Source organism: Mizuhopecten yessoensis, unplaced genomic scaffold (assembly GCF_002113885.1).
Source record: "Mizuhopecten yessoensis strain PY_sf001 unplaced genomic scaffold, ASM211388v2 scaffold4541, whole genome shotgun sequence".
Lineage (NCBI taxonomy): Eukaryota > Metazoa > Mollusca > Bivalvia > Pectinida > Pectinidae > Mizuhopecten > Mizuhopecten yessoensis.
The window spans coordinates 298,307-321,538 of record NW_018405598.1 but is presented as its reverse complement, the minus strand read 5'-3'; the positions used below and the strand labels follow the sequence as shown (position 1 = coordinate 321,538).

General features: G+C 35.7%; 1 protein-coding gene across 6 annotated transcripts in view; it reads left to right on the top strand.

The window, feature by feature from the left end:
* The window catches only part of LOC110449278 (protein 4.1 homolog), a 52,851-nt gene that overhangs the window by 1,578 nt on the left and 28,041 nt on the right, over positions 1-23,232 (top strand). For 4 of the 6 annotated variants that reach the window (XM_021496038.1, XM_021496040.1, XM_021496041.1 and 1 more), the window contains exons 2-11: positions 4,818-4,922; positions 9,844-9,886; positions 11,675-11,756; positions 12,678-12,775; positions 13,195-13,312; positions 16,496-16,583; positions 16,733-16,821; positions 17,641-17,704; positions 19,484-19,575; positions 21,858-21,932. In XM_021496038.1, the coding sequence (XP_021351713.1) occupies positions 4,818-4,922; positions 9,844-9,886; positions 11,675-11,756; positions 12,678-12,775; positions 13,195-13,312; positions 16,496-16,583; positions 16,733-16,821; positions 17,641-17,704; positions 19,484-19,575; positions 21,858-21,932 (854 nt within the window). Of the gene's footprint in view, positions 1-4,817; positions 4,923-9,843; positions 9,887-11,674; positions 11,757-12,677; positions 12,776-13,194; positions 13,313-13,369; positions 13,730-16,495; positions 16,584-16,732; positions 16,822-17,640; positions 17,705-19,483; positions 19,576-21,857; positions 21,933-23,232 lie in introns of those variants that run through there. The other 2 variants (XM_021496039.1, XM_021496042.1) reach the window with 2 other exon arrangements.

Below are 23,232 nucleotides of genomic sequence, written 5' to 3'. Positions count from 1 at the left end.
TTGTACATGTAGTGAAATAATTGGGATGCATGAAAACATCATAGATGAGATTATCCAGGTAAATGAATATATGCAACTTACATCTAACTAAATTTGCTTTCGCCAAAAGCAAACTAACATGTCAATATGATTATCGTCTTTTTTTGAGAGAGAGATTAAATAAGAGAATTGTTCCTCCTCTGTGTAAGGTGAACCATAATACACTAGAAGTAACGCTATATCAACAATTGTCAGCTATATTTAAACACAAAACTACTACAATTGTACCTCTATTCGCTTAAAATCTTCTCAAACATTCCCCTCGTACTTACTCGGGCCATTTATCGATCAAAGTGATGCTTTAAATATTATGTCTGTGTATTTACACTCGAGTGTTTGTCCTTCCTTTTTGTTTGCTAAACACATATTTCTGTAACAAAATAGATTTTCCCACAGGTGAATCTGTCATCTGTGTTGAACCGATCAAAAGACTTTACACTAGAACCACCTCTATGACAAAGATGTCTACTTGATCACAATAATTATCTGATCTGTGTTTTCTTAACACTAGAACCACCTCTATGACAAAGATGTACACGTATACTTGATCACAATAATGATCTGATCTGTGTTTACTTTACACTAGAACCACCTCTATAACAAAGATGTATACTTGATCACAATAATTATCTGATCTGTGTTTACTTAACACTAGAACCACCTCTATGACAAAGATGTACACGTATACTTGATCACAATAATGATCTGATCTGTGTTTCCTTTACACTAGAACCACCTCTATAACAAAGATGTGTACTTGATCACAATAATTATCTGATCTGTGTTTACTTAACACTAGAACCACCTCTAGAACAAATATGTATACTTGATCACAATAATTATCTGATCTGTGTTTTCTTAACACTAGAACCACCTCTATGACAAAGATGTATACTTGATAACAATAATTATCTGATCTGTGTTTACTTTACACTATAACCACCTCTAGAACAAATATGTATACTTGATCACAATAATTATCTGATCTGTGTTTTCTTAACACTAGAACCACCTCTATGACAAAGATGTATACTTGATCACAATAATGATCTGATCTGTGTTTCCTTTACACTAGAACCACCTCTATAACAAAGATGTGTACTTGATCACAATAATTATCTGATCTGTGTTTTCTTAACACTAGAACCACCTCTATGACAAAGATGTATACTTGATCACAATAATTATCTGATATGTGTTTACTTTACACTAGAACCACCTCTAGAACAAATATGTATACTTGATCACAATAATTATCTGATCTGTGTTTACTTAACACTAGAACCACCTCTAGAACAAATATGTATACTTGATCACAATAATTATCTGATCTGTGTTTACTTTACACTAGAACCACCTCTAGAACAAATATGTATACTTGATCACAATAATTATCTGATCTGTGTTTACTTTACACTAGAACCACCTCTATGACAAAGATGTATACTTGATCACAATAATCATCTGATCTGTGTTTACTTTACCGGTACCTTGATACTGTCACCTATTTAACAAAACTTTTATACTGCTGATGCGAATAATAGTTCTGTGGCAATATAATGACGATGTCACTCATGGAGATTCAGATCTGAGGAAAGCAGAATAGATAAAAAATCATTGAGTCATAAATTCTTATATATCCTCATATACCGTATATATATATATTTATGGAGTGTATATTCATCACAAATTCTAATTGAATATAATGTGACACATTCCTATTTTTCTAAGTATTACTCATGTGTATACTATAGAAAGTTCAGGCTTTGGTGTTGATCTTATAACATGATCAATCTTATAATGCCAGCCTTTATACAAATATATTTCTATTTGATATTTTCTCAAATATCTTAGCCCCTACATTCAAAGCAACCTATAATGATTTTTTTTTTATTTATGCATGTTACAATTCAAATGCCTTAAAATGGAAGGAATTTGGTGTCTTGTAGCATTAATTAGCCCCTTTCGGATCCCCCACAATGTTTATCCAAATGTTTGACATTTGGTGCGTGTGATGAGAATAATATGAAGATTTGTGTATCGATATATCATTAAACTGAAATTCTGAGACACTCCTAATTGCAATGAGTTTTGTAAATCAGTTAAAAAGAAACAAAAATGAAAGTTGCCCTATTCCATGAAGTAACGTTGCTTTTCTATTTCATCGCATGTACATCCAAAAATCCAGTTTTTAATAAAGGGTGTATTTGTTTTCTTGTTATAGGTCATTATTATAATTTGATACATTTAGTTACAAGAATGCATCAGAAGGGTTTTTACTTCTTAGTATTAAACTTTGTAAATTATTTCAAAAAGAAAACTTGGAATTTTATTTGGATATGATATGGTCGAAACCATCTGGCTCAAATATCATGATCATGATGAATAATAACTTCCAATGTCAAGTGAAATAAATACAGTATTCGGAATAAGATATCACCAATTGTTGCCATTTTATTTATGGAGCATCTCTAGCAGAAAGCCATCACAACTGGCAGAAGGAGTGTCATCGGAAACTATGGAAAATATATGTTGATGATATTTTTGAAGTAGTCAAGAAAGGTGAGGTAATTATATAACAACCTATCAATTCACCTGAACCAGGCAGAGTTTACAGGTTCTATAAAATTTACATCAGAAAAAGACACAGAAATATTCCTCTCCTGGTTAGTCTTATCATAAGAAGAGCTGATGGTTCCATCAAATTGCTGGTATGCAGACCAGTACCTCAACTTCAATTCACATTCATTGCCTCAGAAGTTGGGTGTAGTTTACACTCTCCTGGACAGATGGATAAACATCGTAACTGAACCGGAAAACATGGAAATGGAAAAGCGACATATCAAAAAGGTCTTGACAACATGTGGATACCCCGATTGGACGATAAGGAAAGTAGAAAAACAATTGAAAACAAAGGCAATGCTGATGACCCTGAGAAATATAAACGTACCAACACAGAGAGAAAAACCTATGGCATGGTCACTATATATATACATACCATACATAAAAGGTGTGTGGGAAGCACTTTCTAGAGTGTCCCCCAAACATCACATCAGCATGCCGTTGCGACCACACAACACCATCAAGCAACTAATAGTTCATCCAGAGTACAAATTGCCGGAAAAGGACAAAACCGGTGGTTAACCAAATTCCATGCTACGTACAGCTGCAACCTTACATACATCGGGGAAACTGGCTGGAAATTTGGGACACACCTTAAAGAACATCAGAAATACATTGAAGCTAGGCCATGGGCCATGAAACAGCAAGTCTACACTAAAAATACAAGGAGGACATCGGAGAGGCAATACACTAAATCAGCCATTACAGACCATGCTAACACACACAACCACATCATAGGCTGGAGGACAACTGGAAGTCAGGAAAATCAAAGAATCCATCTGTTAGTCAGTTAGGAGAGAAGGGGATTTGATGATCAGAGACGAAGGGGGCCACCAGCTGAGTCATCTTTACAACCCCATTTTAACATCTATTAAGGGGCAGATTTGGTAAACATGTTACCCATTCCCCTGACTACCTGCAGTAGAAGAATGGGACAAAATGCCTCCATGATATTTGACAGCTGATTTTACTTGTTTGGGCCCACTGTGGCTCAGTGAGTTGTTTTCAGAAGTTAGAGGTGAGATACTGGTCATTTGCACTCTTTGCTTGACAAAGGAAACAGACATTTTGAAAGCTCACAAGCTAAGTTTTCAACTCCTGTTTGTGTTCAAAACAAACTTAGCCTTTATGAAATTATTACAGCCTGCTTTAATCACCAATGACATGAGTTTCCCTGTCCCCAACATACACAGGAACTGAAAGGTATTGGGTCACCAGTTGCCCAACCTTGTGGATTCACATTTTTTTTAAGGGACTCCAGTTTCCTTCCATATCATAAGTTGGGAAAATAAATCTGATTGTTTTAGATGAATAAAGTTCAACTGAAGTTAAGTTAAACTCTAAAATCACCTGAATTTGAAAACTACAAAAGTGAATTGAAGCGGTCTGTATAACCTCTGACACTATGCTGAGATGGTCTTTGTTTCCTGTGGTTATATATAACTAATGATATTGTATTCTCTATGTAAATGTTTGACTTGACCATGTCCTTGTTTGATAGGATATGTATGATCATGTGAGTAATTTCAATACATTACTGATCCATTGTTATAATTAAGTTGTGATATCATTATATGCATATTCATGTAAAATGATGTAATACTGTATACTGGGAAATTTTCGATTCAGTTTAATTTTCACCTTTTCCACCCTATGTAATGAGTGCGAATTTATCATTACAGTGGATATTTGTAAATATCATCATATATGTAGTAATAAATGTGAAGGGCGAATTGAATATCGGGCTGAAATGAATTTTACCATCTAATGGTGAAAAAATTGACTGGGAAAAGATTTTCTGGTATACAGTATATGTACATGGATTACTAGCTAGAAATCATGTTCTGTCATAAAAGTTTATAAATTTATGTATTGTACAATAAATTTACAGTGAAATTTTCTTGTAAAAAACACTCAATACAAAAAATGAGAAGTGATGAGAAAATACAGTCCTGATAGCTACATTGTATAGCCATATACATGGTCTTTATACACAGGCTGATCATGAGTCGCTATTCTTTGGGATTGTCTTAGATGGTTGTAGTAGACGGGTTGTCTTTAAAGCAGTGTGGTATACAGATCTATATATTAAAGCTATGAGATGAATCAATCACTATTGCTACATGCTGCTATTCTTACATTTATATTTAATGCAGGGAAGTTCCAAGGGATCGGTACTGCTGGACGAAGTGTACGGTCACCTGAACCTGGTGGAGAAGGACTACTTCGGCTTGAGATACCTCGACACTTCTGATCAAACTGTAAGTTCTTTAACAGGAAAATATTAGCCTCATTAATAAATCATATCAAGCTTTTTCTTTTTTGATGGTTAGCTCAGCCAAAAGTCCAAGTGCAAGTGATCATGAGGGTACAATTATGCCAAGGTGCAGTATCTGATATTTTATCAGAAAATTAAAAAAGAAAGTAACAATACCAAAATCAGACTTCATGTATTTAATATCAAGTAATTTAGCTATGTTTTAGATATTTTCCCACAGGTCTTCATGCTATACTTTAAAGATATTACCCTTGGGTTGATAAAGATATTACCCTTGGGTTGATAAAGATATTACACTTGGGTTGATAAAGATATTACCCTTGGGTTGATAATGATATTACCCTTGGGTTGATAAAGATATAACCCTTGGGTTGATATAGATATTACCCTTGGGTTGATAAAGATATTACCCTTGGGTTGATAAAGATATTACACTTGGGTTGATAAAGATATTACCTTGGGTTGATAATGATATTACCCTTGGGTTGATAAAGATATTACCCTTGGGTTGATATAGATATTACCCTTGGGTTGATAAAGATATTACCCTTGGGTTGATAAAGATATTACCCTTGAGTTGATAAAGATATTACCATTGGGTTGATATTTTCAGGCCTGTGCATATATGCATTCATCACACAGGAATGATTGATTTTGTTTCTACCACATTTTCCTTTTGTTCAAAATGTTTCAAGTCCTAAGGTGGACCCAATGCTCTCTGCCATCATCAATGTCGCCTGAAATGTGTGACACATCCCTATTGTGATATAGTTATGCTGCATAAAGTAAGGATGTTCACAGAATAAAGGCATGTGTTAGCTGTCTTTATCAGGGTAGTTCAAGGTACATTGATCTTTTCCATAGCCAAATGAAGACACCTGTTAATTGTGGAAGAACTTGTTATCTTGTTAAAGTTAATTAAATTTAGAGTACCTATGGACCAAAGTGAATCAATATGTCGAGTTGTTTGAGTTTTGCTGACCCACTTACATATTGCATTTAGCTAAAGGACATTGATAACGAAAGAGTAGGAAAAGCATAGAAAATAATTTACATATATCTACATAATATAATCACTCAGATGTGAAATTGCTGACAGATTATGTTCACAGCCATTATATATTTACAATGTATTTATACAGTTTGTACATTAATTAAGGGTATAATCTATTTCCTATAGAGCCAGGTACACGGGTGATGTATAATGTTGAGCAGTTGTACAGTATATGTAGCTTTGTCTACAGGCATGAAATACTTAGTCATTTCTACACACCTTTTGGTTTGGTGTGGTAAAGGAATTGCTTTGATAACATATATATATATATGATGCATTGTTACTGTTCAGTGAAAAGGGATTAGCCTGCAGGAGTCAACTGGAATTGTGTAATATCTATTACTGTCTTTCACAATAAAACCAATTAATACCTATGGTGGAAATACTTTGAAAATTACAACAAGTTCAGCCTGGTATACATCTCGCACTGTTTTGTTTTTATAGTCTTTCCAAATATTGAAAATACCTCAATGCCTGATTTAAGTATCATTGTCCGTATTGTCCTCCTAAGGGTAAACTGTATGGTGTTTATATCGTAAGGGTAAACTGTATGGTGTTTATATCGTAAGGGTAAACTGTATGGTGTTTATATCGTAAGGGTAAACTGTATGGTGTTTATATCGTAAGGGTAAACTGTATGGTGTTTATATCGTAAGGGTAAACTGTATGGTGTTTATATCGTAAGGGTAAACTGTATGGTGTTTATATCGTAAGGGTAAACTGTATGGTGTTTATATCGTAAGGGTAAACTGTATGGTGTTTATACATACATGTAAGTGGGGAGAGGGAGGAGGGAGGTTATAAGGCTACAGATCTAGTGTTTGTAAGCATTTCATTTATCAGGAGGACATTCAGAATCACAAGTAGAGAATGCCTAATTGAAATGATTCCAAGGTTTTCTATACACTTAAGGCATAAGAGCACCTGTTGTACAAATACCGTCGGTAAACAGTCCGTACTCTTTGATACTCTGTGTAGTTGTACTAAGTAAGGTAAACTCGGAGGAGACCAGGTATTACCGTAAACCCATTGCTGTCTCATTGTTGAAAGCCATACCCCTTATATATAGGATAAAGGTGCCACGGGGTACAATGCTTAAGTGACAAAGTGAGCGGGTAAGATAGTCTGACCTCATCCTGCCAGGTCACCTGTCCGCCTTTTAAATCAGCGCAGAGAATGTTATTATTTGAAATTGATAGCTGACGTTTAAGGTAACACTGCTAGAGCACATCTGGCGAATGATCAGCATAGTACTTCTATTATGTATACAACAGCTGTATGTTTCACTGATTAAACATCAATTACCTGTAATCGTTCATTTTTTTTAATGAAATTTTCAGTAAAAGAAATGGAAATAGAACAATATTAAATGATCCAAATATTTGAGATGTTTTCAGTCTATGCTTGTTGAGTCTAAGATCTATGGACACAAAATAATAGATTGGATTTAAGATTGTAATGCCCTCCAAGCGCTGCATAACAAAAAACATCCTTTTTTAAAAAACAAATTACATATTATATATATTGAATGCAAAACATCAGCCTGAAAAAGGTGACACTGTGAGGAGTTAACAAAGAAAACTGTAAAGTACTGTTATTGGAACAGGCACGTCCTCGGCTGTGTTATATAGCTACATGTTCGTACAGTGTCACACGACTCGGGAACATGTTTAAATTCTAATGAGATGCAAGCTTAAGATAGCTAGTATTTCAGGTATTATAGAAAAAGATTTAAAATGCTATCAATCACCAGGTATTCTTCCCTAAGCTTAAACATCTAGATAACAAAATCCCCGTGACCTATAGTATCTGGTGTAAGAGTCATAGGAGGGTACAATGTACATGGCTTTGAGGTATATATAGGTACGGTCAAACCCACATTGGGTTCTATGCTACACCGATTTATAATTGATTTATATTATGAATACAAGCTAACTACAGAGTTTTGAAGTCTTTCCTTTCCATGAACAGTTGTACATGTAGATGTGGGGTTTAAAGCATTGCTTTTTTCACCTGATTGGGATAAGTTCACTCTGATTTTTGGCAATGTTTCATTATTTGAAATAAAAAGCATTACATTTTTTTTCCAATATAGAACAAAATAAAACAGTTTAACCCTTTCACCCCTATGTAACTTTAGTAAACTTTTCCTTGCATTGATTGGGGTGAGTCTATTATGATCTACAGTGGTGAAATGGTAACACCTCATATGCAGTGTAACAGACAAGATACATTTCTATAGTTCCGTATATTGGTATATATATAATGTCAGCCTCATTAGATACAGACTTTGGTATAATTATGTGATATTAAAAGTATGATAAGAAGGGAAATATCAAATTGGTTCAAAACCTGTGTATGATATATCCCCAGAAACGAGCAAAATCCCTCACTCTACATACATGAAGAATACAAATGTCAAGGACACTTTTTAGGAATTTATATAACTTTTGTTTCAAGAATTTAGAATCAGTCATTGCATGATACATATTATATAATGTGTAGCATGTATACCTGATATCTCATGATCTGTAGTGGTAGGACTCAAATGAAGCTTTACTGGGTTAAGGAATTTGATTAAAATGGTAATTCATGCTTCGAGTGTGGAAGTAATCATATCTGGGTAAAAGAACTATTACACGTTTTATGGAGATTTTGTGATGGCTCCAAAATAATCGCACAATTCCAGACAAGATCAAATTGGAAGTTATCAAGTGTTGACTTTGTAGGACCAACCACAGGCCTTTATACACGGCTAAGTGTTTGCACACAATGTAGGTTTATTGATTCGAGAAGAGCAACAGGATATACCTATTTCACTTAATCACAAATTCCTGTACACTTTAGTATGCATTTAACTCGCGGACAAGACAGGTAGAGAAAAGACACGCACACATTTGTGTCGGAGGTGCTGAGATCGCTGAGATCTTCGAATCAGCCATTCAGCATAGACAGGTGTAATTAAATCAGTTACCTATTACATGTAAACTTACCCTGTAATAACTGGCATGTGAATTAAAAAAAAAATGATAGTAACTCATAAATCAAGCAGATGACTGAAATGGGAAAATTTTAAGAGGTGCAAGAATTCTATGACACTTCCTAGTCCTAGCGTCGGTCATAACCATGATTAGTTTTGATTTATAGAATACTATAGACATCCCTTAAAAAGAAAACATTATCTATGATTGAAATATAAATTGAAATACAGCATTTGGCATATATTTTCAAACAATTTAAGGGTACTTGTAATTATATTAAAAAACGATGCGTAGATTGTGTGTGAATTAGATTGAGTTAAATGTAAAATACATGCTTATTGTGTATAGATGACTATACCAGTGAATCTGTAATCACCACAGCATCATATAAATCAGAGAAAAGCTAAGCCTATGTATATACCTGAACAGGTAAATACGGTGGTACCTACTGTGTACCTGGGTAGACACACTGAAATACAAATCTGTGTCCCTGGATAGCTTTAGGTGTACTCAGTACAGGGTAAAACATCGCTGGATATAGTGTTCACACAGAGAATGGAATTCTCCTACATTTGTATATAAACTCATAAATATGTACTCACTTAAAACGATCTTATCGAAAGTTAAAGTTCAACAAGATTTAACATACTTAGCCTAGTCATGATCAATGTATACTGAACATATATATCTGAATGTAGAGACCAAAATAGACTTGTCTATATACCCCACAGTTCACTTTGGAAACTTCAGCTTCACACTTCAAGTGCGCCAGTAAACTTACATCAAGGTTATGTTGACCTTCAAAATTCATTTAATGTGTCATTATGATTATATTCAAGACATTTATACTTTGAGTTTTTCTGTTCCAGCATTGGCTAGATAACCAGAAAAGCCTGTCATCACAGCTTAAAGGTAAGTCTTATGAATATATTATATTTTGTAAACTTCTTTCTACTTTTATTACATAAAGTGTAGAGTATACAAATCTCCAGCACCAGAAACATTGACATATTTCTATAGCGATGTCAGTGATACAACTGATTATATTTTCATTCCCCAAACGTAGTTCTTCATTTTCTTTGTCTATTCATTATGATGTATAGGCTAAACCTTCATCAGTAATTTCAGTTTCCCATTTGAGTTACTATAAATGTATATTTAAGCATTTAACTGCTTTCATTTGGCATTCATATTGCCTATGAATGCCAATTGAAAAAAATTAATACTTATGTTTACTATTTTTGGAATCTGTTAATCCCATAGAAGTTTTAAGACTAAGTTTAGATAATGTATTTAGTACAAAGAAATTCAACTCCAGGGTGTTTACTTGCCAAGGTTCTTACCCTGATGTCTACATCCCTCGTTGAGTTTCCTATTTACATAATGATTTACACTTTTTGTCCTATCTTTAGGATTTTGGTAAAAATCAACACAGACATCGTGAATGCAGCAATAATTATATTAAATTTTCTAGATAATAAATTATCCAAAAACATATTTGGAAAGTTCAGTAAATTGAAGCAATATGCAAAAAGCTTTGCATTAAGTTTGTCAAATTGTTTATTTTCATCAGGTGATGTCAGTTGATGTTAAGAAAAGGGCAGGAGTATTGTGAACTTGCTGACATTTTCTAACTTTCACAGACATAAATCATGAAGAAAAGTAGAATGAAAATGACACATAACATGTATTGATAGTGAAAACGATGGGAACATTTTTGAAAGCAATAAATATGCGATAAAAATCTTCACAAAGATAAAAGTGACATATATGTGCAATAGTTTGCTGATATCATGCAGCAGTGCTTGGTGAAGTGATAATTTATCTCTGTAACATGGGATCCTCGTGTGTCTGTGATATTTATTGTTGTTTAATTGACATGGTGATATCTATCAGGGTATGGAGCAGTCATTTCTAGTGTAATTAGATGTTCACTAAACAACATGTTTTTCACATGTCTAGTCATTTAATTTTTGTGAATCTCCTAGTAACATGTATGTAAAAAATAATTTGTAAACAAATTAGAAATCATACAAACGATGTCCATTATCTATAAATATGAAGGCCTCTGTTTGGTGTTTAACGTCCTCGCCACAGCTAATTAGGTCATAGGAAAACAAGAAATTTGGAGGAATTATTTTTCTGCAAAAAATGTTTTACAAGACCATCTTAATTATGGTACATGTAATGTTATAATTAAATTGACAAGGTTTCCATTCTGTACATGTGTAACTTTAATTTACAGGACGTTCCATTCCGTAAATGCGTAACTTTAATTTACAGGATGTTCCATTCTGTATATGTGTAACTTAAATTTACAGGACGTTCCATTCCGTACATGTGTAACTTTAATTTACAGGACGTTCCATTCCGTAAATGCGTAACTTTAATTTACAGGATGTTCCATTCTGTACATGTGAAACTTAAATTTACAGGACGTTCCATTCCGTACATGCATAACTTTAATTTACAGGATGTTCCATTCTGTACATGTGAAACTTAAATTTACAGGACGTTCCATTCCGTACATGCATAACTTTAATTTACAGGATGTTCCATTCTGTACATGTGTAACTTAAATTTACAGGATGTTCCATGCTGTACATGTATAACTTAATTAACAGGATGTTCCATTCCGTACATGTGTAACTTAAATTTACAGGATGTTCCATACCGTACATGTGTAACTTTAATTTACAGGATGTTCCATACCATACCTGTTGTACTTTGGTGTGAAGTTCTACCCGGTGGATCCCTGCAAACTCAAAGAGGAAATTACAAGGTTAGTTATCACCCTAGAGACGGTATAGCAAATATATATAGCAAATATACAAAATTTGAGTTATACATACATGTGTATTACGTATGCTTGGTACTTATATGTTGATGTCTTTCCATGATAAGTTAAGGATGTATGCAATCTTATTGAATTTAGACATCTGTATCCTTTCCAATGGAATACCTCACTATGAAAGCTGAAAAAGATGTGTTTTAAATGGTTATTTGGACTTTGTCAATTATCAGAAAATAAACAAGTGAATTAACGCAGGATAAACAAGACTACATTTACCGGAAATACACTATGAAATTTTAAAATATTTGGATTTTGAAAAACGAAAGGGAGATAACAAATACCAACTTACTTCATTAGGTTTAATTACTGCCTTACAGTGGCTTGTAAAACTAGTCACGATATCATAGTATAATATCGTTACTGCAAGGTGACATATATCAGAATTTCAGGAATAGAAATATGTGCATTTAATCAAACTTGATAAGAGGTTTCATAATTGAATACATTGGTGAAGACATTTGAATGAAAAAAAGCCACAATGCTAATGCACGCACTATGCATGAATCACAATATCAATTTAATTGCTTTTCTGTGATCTCCACAGCATTTCATACAAAAGCCAAATCTGGAGCATTTGACCTTTTAAAAACTTTTCCTGAAACAAGTAAATTCTCATGATAACTGTTTATAACCAAGTTTTGGTTTAATGTTTTTGAAATAATTAGAGAAAACCCTGTTTCAGGAGAAGGCACAGAATCCTATGATGAATAAGGGCAGAGATTATATATATACATTTCCACCAATATCCTATTAACAGCTGTTACTGATAGTGTGTATGCATGTTAGATTGATTTACAAACACGGTCAGCCTATCTGATACTCAGGTAAGACTTGTTACTGTTTGGACAGGTACCAGTTTTACCTGCAGGTGAAACGTGACATTGTTCAAGGTCGCCTCCCGGTGACCTTTGAAGAAGCTGCTGAACTCTTCGCTTATGCCGTACAATGTGAGTGAATACACACACTGGTGATAAATCATGATAAATTGTAATCAAGTTGTTGAATTTCCAACACAAATGACAAGACATTGACTAAAATGATGAGTTTGAACATCACTAATTGACAGGGAGGCTCAATAAGGAAGGCGATACATGAACACCACATGAACTGCTTTGTAGATCTAGTATCACTGCTTTAGTGTTAACTGACCTTGCTGTAGTTTACAGAGACATTTTAACTATAATTTCACCTATACTGCATGGTCACGCTATACCATGAACATTCAATGTACATTCTTAATTATTACCTGATATGCCATGTAGATTAATAAGCTTAATAGAAAAAAAAAGATTTATTAAAGTTATATGTATTTTGTACTTATTCTATCAAATATGCTTGTAAGATATTGATTCATATGCCTTTCTAGCTGAGCTAGGAGACTATGGTCAGCGACTGGTACCAGGTTATGTGTCAGAGTTTCGATTTGTGCCAAACCAGACGGAGGAATTAGAGGACACTATATCAGCCTTACACAAACGACTGAGGTAGGTAATTCTTCCCTGCTCCCAACCTCTCAGCCTTGCACAAACAACTGAGGTAGGTAATTCGCCCCTGCTCCCAAACTCTCAGCCTTACACAAACGACTGAGGGAGGTAATTCTTCCCTGCTCCCAATCCCTTCAGCCTTACACAAACGACTGAGGTAGGTAATTCGTCCCTGCTCCCAAACTCTAAGCCTTACACAAACGACTGAGGTAGGAAATTCTTCCCTGCTCCCAAACTCTCAGCCTTACACAAACGACTGAGGTAGGTAATTCGTCCCTGCTCCCAAACTCTCAGCCTTGCACAAACAACTGAGGTAGGTAATTCGTCCCTGCTCCCAAACTCTCAGCCTTGCACAAACGACTGAGGTAGGTAATTCGTCCCTGCTCCCAAACTCTCAGCCTTACACAAACGACTGAGGTAGGTAATTCTTCCCTGCTGCCCACCCCTTCCTGTATACACTGTCTCCATCCATACTACATATATCCACCACCACACCCTTACACTTCACTAGTCTCAAACACACACTTCGCACCCCGCCCCTCCATCACAACCCATCTCACCTCACTGTCTCCATCCATACTACATATATCCACCTCCACACCCTTACACTTCACTAGTCTCAAACACACACTTCGCACCCCGCCCCTCCATCACAACCCATCTCACCTCACTGTATCCATTCATACTACATATAACCACCACCACACCCTTATACTTCACTAGTCTCAAACACACACTTCCCACCCCGCCCCTCGAACACAACCCATCTCACCTCACTGTCTCCATCCATGCTACATATATCCACCACCACACCCTTATCACTTCAATAGTCTCAAACACACACTTCACATCCTGCCCCTCCATCACAACCCATCTCACCTCACTGTCTCCATCCATACTACATATATCCACCTCCACACCCTTACACTTCACTAGTCTCAAACACACACTTCGCACCCCGCCCCTCCATCACAACCCATCTCACCTCACTGTCTCCATCCATCCTACATATATCCACCACCACACCCTTATCACTTCACTAGTCTCAAACACACACTTCCCTCCATCACAACCCATCTCACCTCACTGTATCCATTCATACTACATATAACCACCACCACACCCTTATACTTCACTAGTCTCAAACACACACTTCCCACCCCGTCCCTCCATCACAACCCATCTCACCTCACTGTCTCCATCCATACTACATATATCCCCCCCCCCCCCCTTATCACTTCACTAGTCTCAAACACACCCTTCAAATTCTTCCCTGCTGCCCACCCCTTCCTGTATACACTGTCTCCATCCATACTACATATAACCACCACCACACCCTTACACTTCACTAGTCTAAAACACACCCTTCACATCCCGCCCCCTCCACCACAACCCCTCTCACCTCACTGTCTCCATCCATACTGCATATATCCACCACCACACCCTTACACTTCACTAGTCTCAAACACACCCTTCACATCCCGCCCCCTCCATCACAACCCCTCTCACCTCACTGTCTCCATCCATACTACCTATATCCACCACCACACCCTTACACTTCACTAGTCTAAAACACACCCTTCACATCCCGCCCCCTCCATCACAACCCCTCTCCCCTCACTGTCTCCATCCATACTACATATATCCACCACCACACCCTTATCACTTCAATAGTCTCAAACACACACTTCACATCCCGCCCCCTCCATGACAACCCCTCTCACCTCACCTCACTGTCTCCACCAAACCCACTGTCCTTTTTTCCACCTCTCACCTCCATGTATACCCTTCCCCCACCATGTCACTACCATACTCCTCCCATGCTCTCCTGGAACCCTACCCCCTGTCTCCCACTGTACCTGACATGACCTTATGCTCTGTGACCCAAGTGCCAGTCTACCCCAATTCTTTCAAAGTCAGCTGGTGTTGGTGAAATAAGCCTGATTCTTCCCTCTCTGGCATAATCATAAAGTAACCACCTGCATGATTTATAAAACATATCTCAAAGGATCTCTCAAAAATATAGTTAAGGTTGAAGTGTTGATATAAATGTATTACTTTTCATTATGCTTTAACGGCCAGTGTGTCTATATATATATCGGAGAATGGTGGAATTTTTCTGGGCCAGAATGGTTATGGACCTTCAGACTGTTGAAGGACTATCCTATACTCAGAAAAACCATTTTATCTTGTTGATTTTCTCTGATATGGGTTCTCATTTCTGATAGAAATTACCTGGTAGGGACAGATGATTGAGTATAGAATCAAATAACTTACAGAGGTCTTAAAATATTTTCACATAAATAATTACGACTTGTTTGGAGGAGGTCACTTATTACAGGCCTAGGTATATAGTATTTAGTTTATTCAAGGTTATGACAATAAATGACTGCGTTTCAAGGTTGAAAGTTGGGTTTTATACTGTACTACAGTACTTTGTTTTGTGTGTAGTGTGTTGCATTGGTAAATGCAGTGCTTATATATATATACATGTGCAGTGTGTTTTAAATGTTTATGGAATAGTTAAATGTGTTTGAGTTGTATAGCTTATTGTGAAGTGTATTGTGTTGTGAATTAGTGTGCCTTATGTTGTTTGTTGTCTGTGTTTGTGTAATGTACAAAAAATGCATTGCATAGTATAGTGTTCCTTTGTGGCTTGTATTGTTCATTGTAATTTTTTTTTTTTTTTTTCAATGTTCAATGTGTATTGTGTAGACTTACAGTGTGTAATGTTGTAAAGGACATTATGTTTGTGTGTGTTCAATGTGTATTGTGTAGACTTACAGTGTGTAATGTTATAAAGGACATTGTGTCTGTGTGTGTTCAATGTGTATTGTGTAGACTTACAGTGTGTAATGTTATAAAGGACATTGTGTTTGTGTGTGTTCAATGTGTATTGTGTAGACTTACAGTGTGTAATGTTATAAAGGACATTGTGTTTGTGTGTGTTCAATGTGTATTGTGTAGACTTACAGTGTGTAATGTTATAAAGGACATTGTGTTTTGTAGTGTACTTTGAGTATTACTGTTGTGTATTGTGTTGTATTTCGTGTTGTGTTGTGTGAACATTTTGGTGATAAATTTACAAGTTCGAGAAGTAGTACACTTTTATCAAGAAGTTAATGTTCACTTTGGAGATTAAAGGAGTTTAGATTATGTGGTTACTTTATTGTATGTTTACAGCGGCCTTCGGCCTTACCAAGCAGAAGCCAAGTTCCTTGACAAGGTGAAATGGCTGGATATGTACGGTGTCGACCTTCACCCCGTAATGGTAAGATATCAGTAATCTATTTATATCTGTCTTTGTATCAATGTTGTACTCAAATTGTGTACCATGATGAGTATAGTACTCTCGCTATGTATACCCAGACTTCCAGGAGCTTTTTCCTAATTACTTGATACACCAAAACCTTTATTCAGGGCGAGAGCAACACGGAGTACTTCCTGGGACTTACGCCGATGGGTATCGTGGTTTACAAGAACAAGACGAAAGTGGGCAACTACTTCTGGTAACTATACACACTGACAATTGTGCTCAAGATTTTTGTAGGGATTTAAAAAATCTATTTTCCTTGACTTGTACCAGATTTCAGTATCACTTCACAGATTTGTTTGCTTTGCATGACAATCATTCTTCCTCAGTAAAACAATCATGATTTAGCATTTACTATGAGTATTGATACTGCTTTCGGTATGACCTGATCTCTATTTCTTTATTACAATAAATATGCTATTGAACATCTAGCCATCTACTTACTGCTGTGATTTTACTTAACTCCCATTTAAATACCAGAATGTTAATTGAATTTAATGGAAATGTCCCTTGCCTGCCAATTTGGACTAAATAAACTTTTAACTTTTGAAGTTATTTAATTTTTTTAAAAAGTTGTAATTCTCACTCAAAAATCCCTGATAAATGTTAATGATAGTGGCCTACAGGATTGGTGACTGTCAGACGTTAGATCTGGATCATTGATTGGCTTCTGTTATGTTTAGATCTAAAAAAGAAACTTTGAGTTTTCTTCATACTTTGAAGAGATGTTTAAAAAGCATTTTGAAGTCTGAAGACAGATCTGTTACAGTAATCTGAAACATATTTGATCCTCTTCATGTTAAACAGTCTAAAGGTTTTAAAGGAACAGAAATGGTGTCCATTACACAGATCTTATTACACATGAAAAGTCTTCAATACAGAAAAATATCAGGTGAATGGTCTTCATTACAAAGAGGTTTCTCACTAAGTGACTGTTGTGTATAATGTTTATATAACTGTGATAGAGAGATAGACAATCCTCAGTGATAGCGTTGTGTATAAATGTGTTTTTCAGGCCGAGAATCAACAAGGTCACCTTCAAAGGAAAAATATTCATCATCAAAGTCAAAGACAAAAATGTGAGTTGATCCGAATATAAAAAAAGCTTTTAGTAGGATAAGTATGGAATTGCCAGTAGCATTTAAATTTTAAACTTTTTTGTATATCCATGATTTTGAGACCTGATCAGAGGTCATGGGGCCCTGATTAGGGTTCATGTAATCAACTGATAATGATTTAATAGCTTTTATGATATTGTCTACCATAGAACATAATTCTGTGTTTTCTGTTTCATGATATATTTGTCACACAATGACCCTGTATAAGACTTTAGTGGTCAGTAAGAATTTATAGAGGCCCCATTGTCATGTCACAATCACATAACACCATTGGCAGCAAAGTGTTCTTTAAAGCCGACAGTGCAAGTTCAAAAGCTTTCAGATTAAAAAAAAAATCTGGTTTTGAGATCTTCCCTAGTGACAATCTCTTCTGGCTGTCGTATCTAGGGAAGTGCTGACATTTTATAATGTACTTGTTTGGTAACGAGTATGGGTCTTGCTGGGTATAAAAAGCACATTACCCGTCAAACCAGTTATAATTCGTTCAATGTGTGTGTGCAAGGTGACACTACTATACTATAAAAATAGAACAGTTTCATGATTTTGAACCAAAATTTATTATCAGATCAGTTAAATAAATTGAAACGGAACACATCAATGATATCATTTATCTAAGAAAAGTGGAAATAATAGTAAAATAAGACAAATTGAATTATCTTAAGCCCATTCCCCCCCCCCCCCAAAAAAACAAAAAAAAAAACCAACCCCCGAAAAAAAAAAACAAACCCCCAAAAAAAAAAAAAAATGAAATAATCTAAACCCCATCCCCCCCCCCCCCCAAAAACAAAAAAAAAAAAACAAAATTAAATTTCTTAAACCCCTTCCCCCCCCCCCCCCAAAAAACAATACAAAAGAAAAAACCAAGCCCTGAAAGAAACAAGCATACGACTAACGCTAATGCCTACATTTTAGATATCCAACTTCATGTAGTAATAACATCCTGTGTGAAAACAACGTTAACACTAATCATTTCCATGAGAACGGTTCAATTATCAAATTTCACATTGTTGACTACACACATGGGAGTGTCACATTTTGCACGTGTTTTGCTAGTAAAGCGTCTATATGACAAAGACTAAGAGTTCATAATAAAGTTTTCATGTGTGGGTGTGGTTCTATGCATGTGAAAGACCGATGATATAAATTGGATTTGTTAAAGTATTTTCAGTAATATACCTTTTATTTTGGATACACAATTTTTAATACATTGTATGTCCCATAAGTAACAACTTGCTTGGCAGTTTTTTGATATCGGTTGTCAATCAGGGGGCACGGTGCATTGAATTGCAAGACGGTCAGTTGTAATATGATAACTGGTTTGACAGGTAATCATGCGCTTTTTATACCCAGTGAGACCCATACTCGTTACCAGGCATTGACAAACTAAAATGTTGGCACTTCCTAGAAATGATAGTTGGAAGAGATATGGGAGATCTCAAAACCAGAAAAACATTTATTTTTAGATATTTTCTTTTTAATCTCAATTGAAAGCTTTTTAACTTGCACTGTCAGCTTTAAATTTGACTCCAAATTTGGCATGATGTTTAGAAAAGTATAAGAATGTTTTTAAGTGTTGATTAATCAATCAAGCCATTCCAAGGGTCCTTGTTGCAGTAAATTTAATGTGTAATTTGTCAGTGAAGGAAATCACTACAGGCATTTGCCTCGTCCTCACTCACTATAGTTCTGACTGAACCCTGTCCCCTATAATGAGTTACAAATAAACCTGTTGTATTTCAGAATGATGAGCATACTTATGCATTTGAGTTGATGAGTAAACTCGCCTGTAAACACCTGTGGAAGTGCTGCGTGGAACATCATGCTTTCTTCAGGTGAGAAGTCGTCAGTCAGTAAGGGTAGGTGGTGGACGGCCCCCTCCCGTAACACACCGGCGTGGACGGCCACCTACCGTAACCCGCCGGTGTGGACGGCCCCCTACCGTAACACGCCGGCGTGGACGGGCACCTACCGTAAAACGCCGGTGTGGACGGCCACCTACCGAAACACACTGGTGTGGACGGCCACCTACCGTAACACGTCGGTGTGGACGGCCCCCTACCGTAACCCGTCGGTGTGGACGGCCACCTACCGTAAAACGCCGGCGTGGACGGCCACCTACCGTAAAACGCCGGCGTGGACGGCCACCTACCGTAACACGCCGGTGTGGACGGCCACCTACCGTAACACACTGGTGTGGTCTGGTAATTCAGTTATACATGTAGTACAGGTTTGTATGGATAATGTAGAAGTTATTTATATCTAAACAGTGTATCAAGCTTGATATTAACAGTCTCCTATCTTCCTGCTTAAATATATATATATATCAAGATATTTCATAAATATATCTTTGCGTACCAGGCTTAAAATATCCTGCTGTTAGCCATGGGATTTATTTATGCACCTGTAGACTACAGTTAATATCATCTTTCTTGTGTTGCTGACAGTAATTACAGGTTCTATATAAAGTCATTTTTACTGCTGTCAGTAGCTGTTCATGATTTCATGTTATGAGTTGTTAGTTATACTAAACTCTCACTAAGTGAATGTTTTACTGAATAGACACATGCTACTAAATTACAACTTTGGCTGTGGACAATCCTGTTTTTGGAAAAATATATCACTTATATATAAATAAAAGATAATATTTAATTAACTGTTAGCTGATGTATTTATAGCTGACTAATCAAAGTTTCTATGCTCTGTGTTAAATACATACATAGCTATAATGTTACCTGTTTAAACCAACCCCTGTATAACCTGGTCCAACTTTTACAAACTTTCCTTAACTGACAACTTTCCATAAGACAGTATTACTGAGTTATAGACAATTTCTGTCATTAACCCACTCACCCCTAAAGTCATAATGAACCTTACCAAATCATGGACTGAGCAAGTCCAGTTTAAATATTTAGGGAAAATGAGTTAAAATCTTTCTGTAACTCTAATATTGCTTTTGTGTATAGAAAAACTTAAGTTTAGTGAAACTGGTGCCTGAACGTTGAAAACCTGTACATTTGACATTTAACAAGGTCCTACTGGTTACTTCAGGCTACCTGGTATACGAATTTGCCACACTGTAAGGATGAGAAATTGTTCTTGTGGTTTTCTGGTTTAGACAGGTTTCACTGTAGAGATAACAATTATTTTAAAGGTATCATTAATATTGAGATTTATACTGTTTTAATTACTCTCCAACACAAGGCTTCCAAGTTAATCTCAATTATCACCAATTGTCATACCTGCTTTCACAGCAAAACTGGGGTACATTATTTGATGATATAAGATACAGTGTAATTATGAAGGGAGATTTAATTATTTGAAGAATTGTATAAACTTGAGAGTAATTAAAATGGATTGAGATACTTTTTCAGTCTTTTCAATATTTTCAGTATCATGTAATATAATCCTGCAAAATACTGTGCTCTAGAAGTAATCTTAGTTGATTTATTTGATCACCTCCGCCAATCATCTTCTTCATCAGCACTGTAAATCTCTTCTTGTCATTGGATGATATGGAATGTTACTCTGACTTGATTATCTTTTATAACTTGAGTGTATGGAAGTGTTTGGGACATGAAACAAACATTTGTTAATTTTTACTTGGTGATGCCAGAAAAATCAAGTTATTTTTACAAATGGTAAGTGTTTCTAAAAGTCAGTTATAAACAGCTGTCCCACCTCAAGTTTCTTGATATTGCACACATTTTGTATACAATGTAAATTTAAATGATAAAAAATCATTTTGTGAGACCTTTAATAGATTTTAAATTCCAGTAAAAAGTTGTTACGACAATCAAAGGATCATTACATATGTAATACATCATATATTTATTTGTAAATTTATAAAAACAAAACAATCCTGCAGTTCAGCAAGAGGTTTACAGTACATTACAAGTGGAGCCGGTCCTTTCTGACATCCAGTAAAACCAATATTTCTGGTGATCTGTTGTGAGGTTGAATTTCATATTTTGTCAAATAATGTCAGGTTGGCAGAATCTAAAGGTGTCAGATAGGACAGGTTTTATAGGTGTTAATACCATCATTCCATGACTCACCTGTATCATCATCGTCACACACCTGTGTATATCCTCATCTCTCCATTGTTTTGTACTAGACTAAGGCAGGCCAGTGACTCCTATGCTAGGTCAGACTACAGTTATAGACCTACCTCCCGTAGTCGGCGCGCCAGGTAAGACCATGCTTCATCACACCCTCACTCCGCTAATGGGCTAATCTAAACCCAGACAACTGTCCATTTCATTGGACAAACCTGGTGATAGTTCATTCCATTGGAATGTAAAGGGATGTGTAAGAATCTTTTGTGTTGTGGCTTGTTGACCGTGTGAGCAGCTTTATGTGTGAATATAATGCAGATATTGGATGTTGATTAATTGATATTTTATTTCTTGAAGTGATTTTTAATTGATTCAATGATCATTTTTTAACTAAGAAATTTTGGAATGGTATGGAAAATCTCCAATTCTAATTGAGACGATAACACAGGAAGTACTGTGTAACGTAGTGGTGAGGAGTACCAGCCCTGATAACACTAACATTCATCAGTGATTTTTGTCTACAGTAAGGTTAACACTGGTGATGGCTGTCATCGTTAGCTTACCCTGTCTGCACTGTTTCTTACACTGTAACTTGTCTGTTCACAGTTTGGTTTTCACATTGAACTGACACTTAATTTCATTGACATTGTGAAAGAACTTCAGTTTCAGGTGTTTACTCTGGAGTAATATTTATGAAATACTGAAATAGAAACACTATATATAGGCATTGTAAGGACTCATCTCAGACAACTGTGTGATGCAGATAACTTATCTATTACTAGGACTAAAAGCTATACATTGTATTACTGACAGTTTGGTTTAACATTTGAATATCAGGACATTTTTCTTGCCATGTATGACATCTCTGTATTCTAAAAGCAAGATGGATTTACATGTATTTGTGGTAAGTTAAACTGAAGGAATCAGTCAGGAAAAGTCAGGTCTGAAGACTGTTTTAATGGAAATTTTGCCTTGTGGGCTCTCTTTAATTCCTAACTGTATACCTATTACTCACACTTAAGGTTTAACAAATAAGAAGACTTGACTGAAATTTTACCCAGTACTTAAATTTATCAAATATTATGAAGATCATATTTGAATGTTCTATGCTAGGCTTGATTTCAGCACAAACCTTGATATATTTCATATTGTTTTACCCATAAAAGATGTTGTGAGAGCAGAATGAGCCATTTAGTACAAACTTGTTTATTTTGAATTCCTATTTATAACAAAGTCATCTTTTTGTCCTCTAGCAAGAAATTATCTCGCCAACACCAAAATGTTCAATGCGTTTTGTGTATAGGGAGCCACATGGTCTCTAGGATTGTAATTGTGTTATTGTCTGCTGCGGTTTGTTATATCTGGCTGTTTTACTGTAGTACTGGGGTTTGTTATATCTGGCTGTTTTACTGTAGTACTGTGGTTTGTTATATC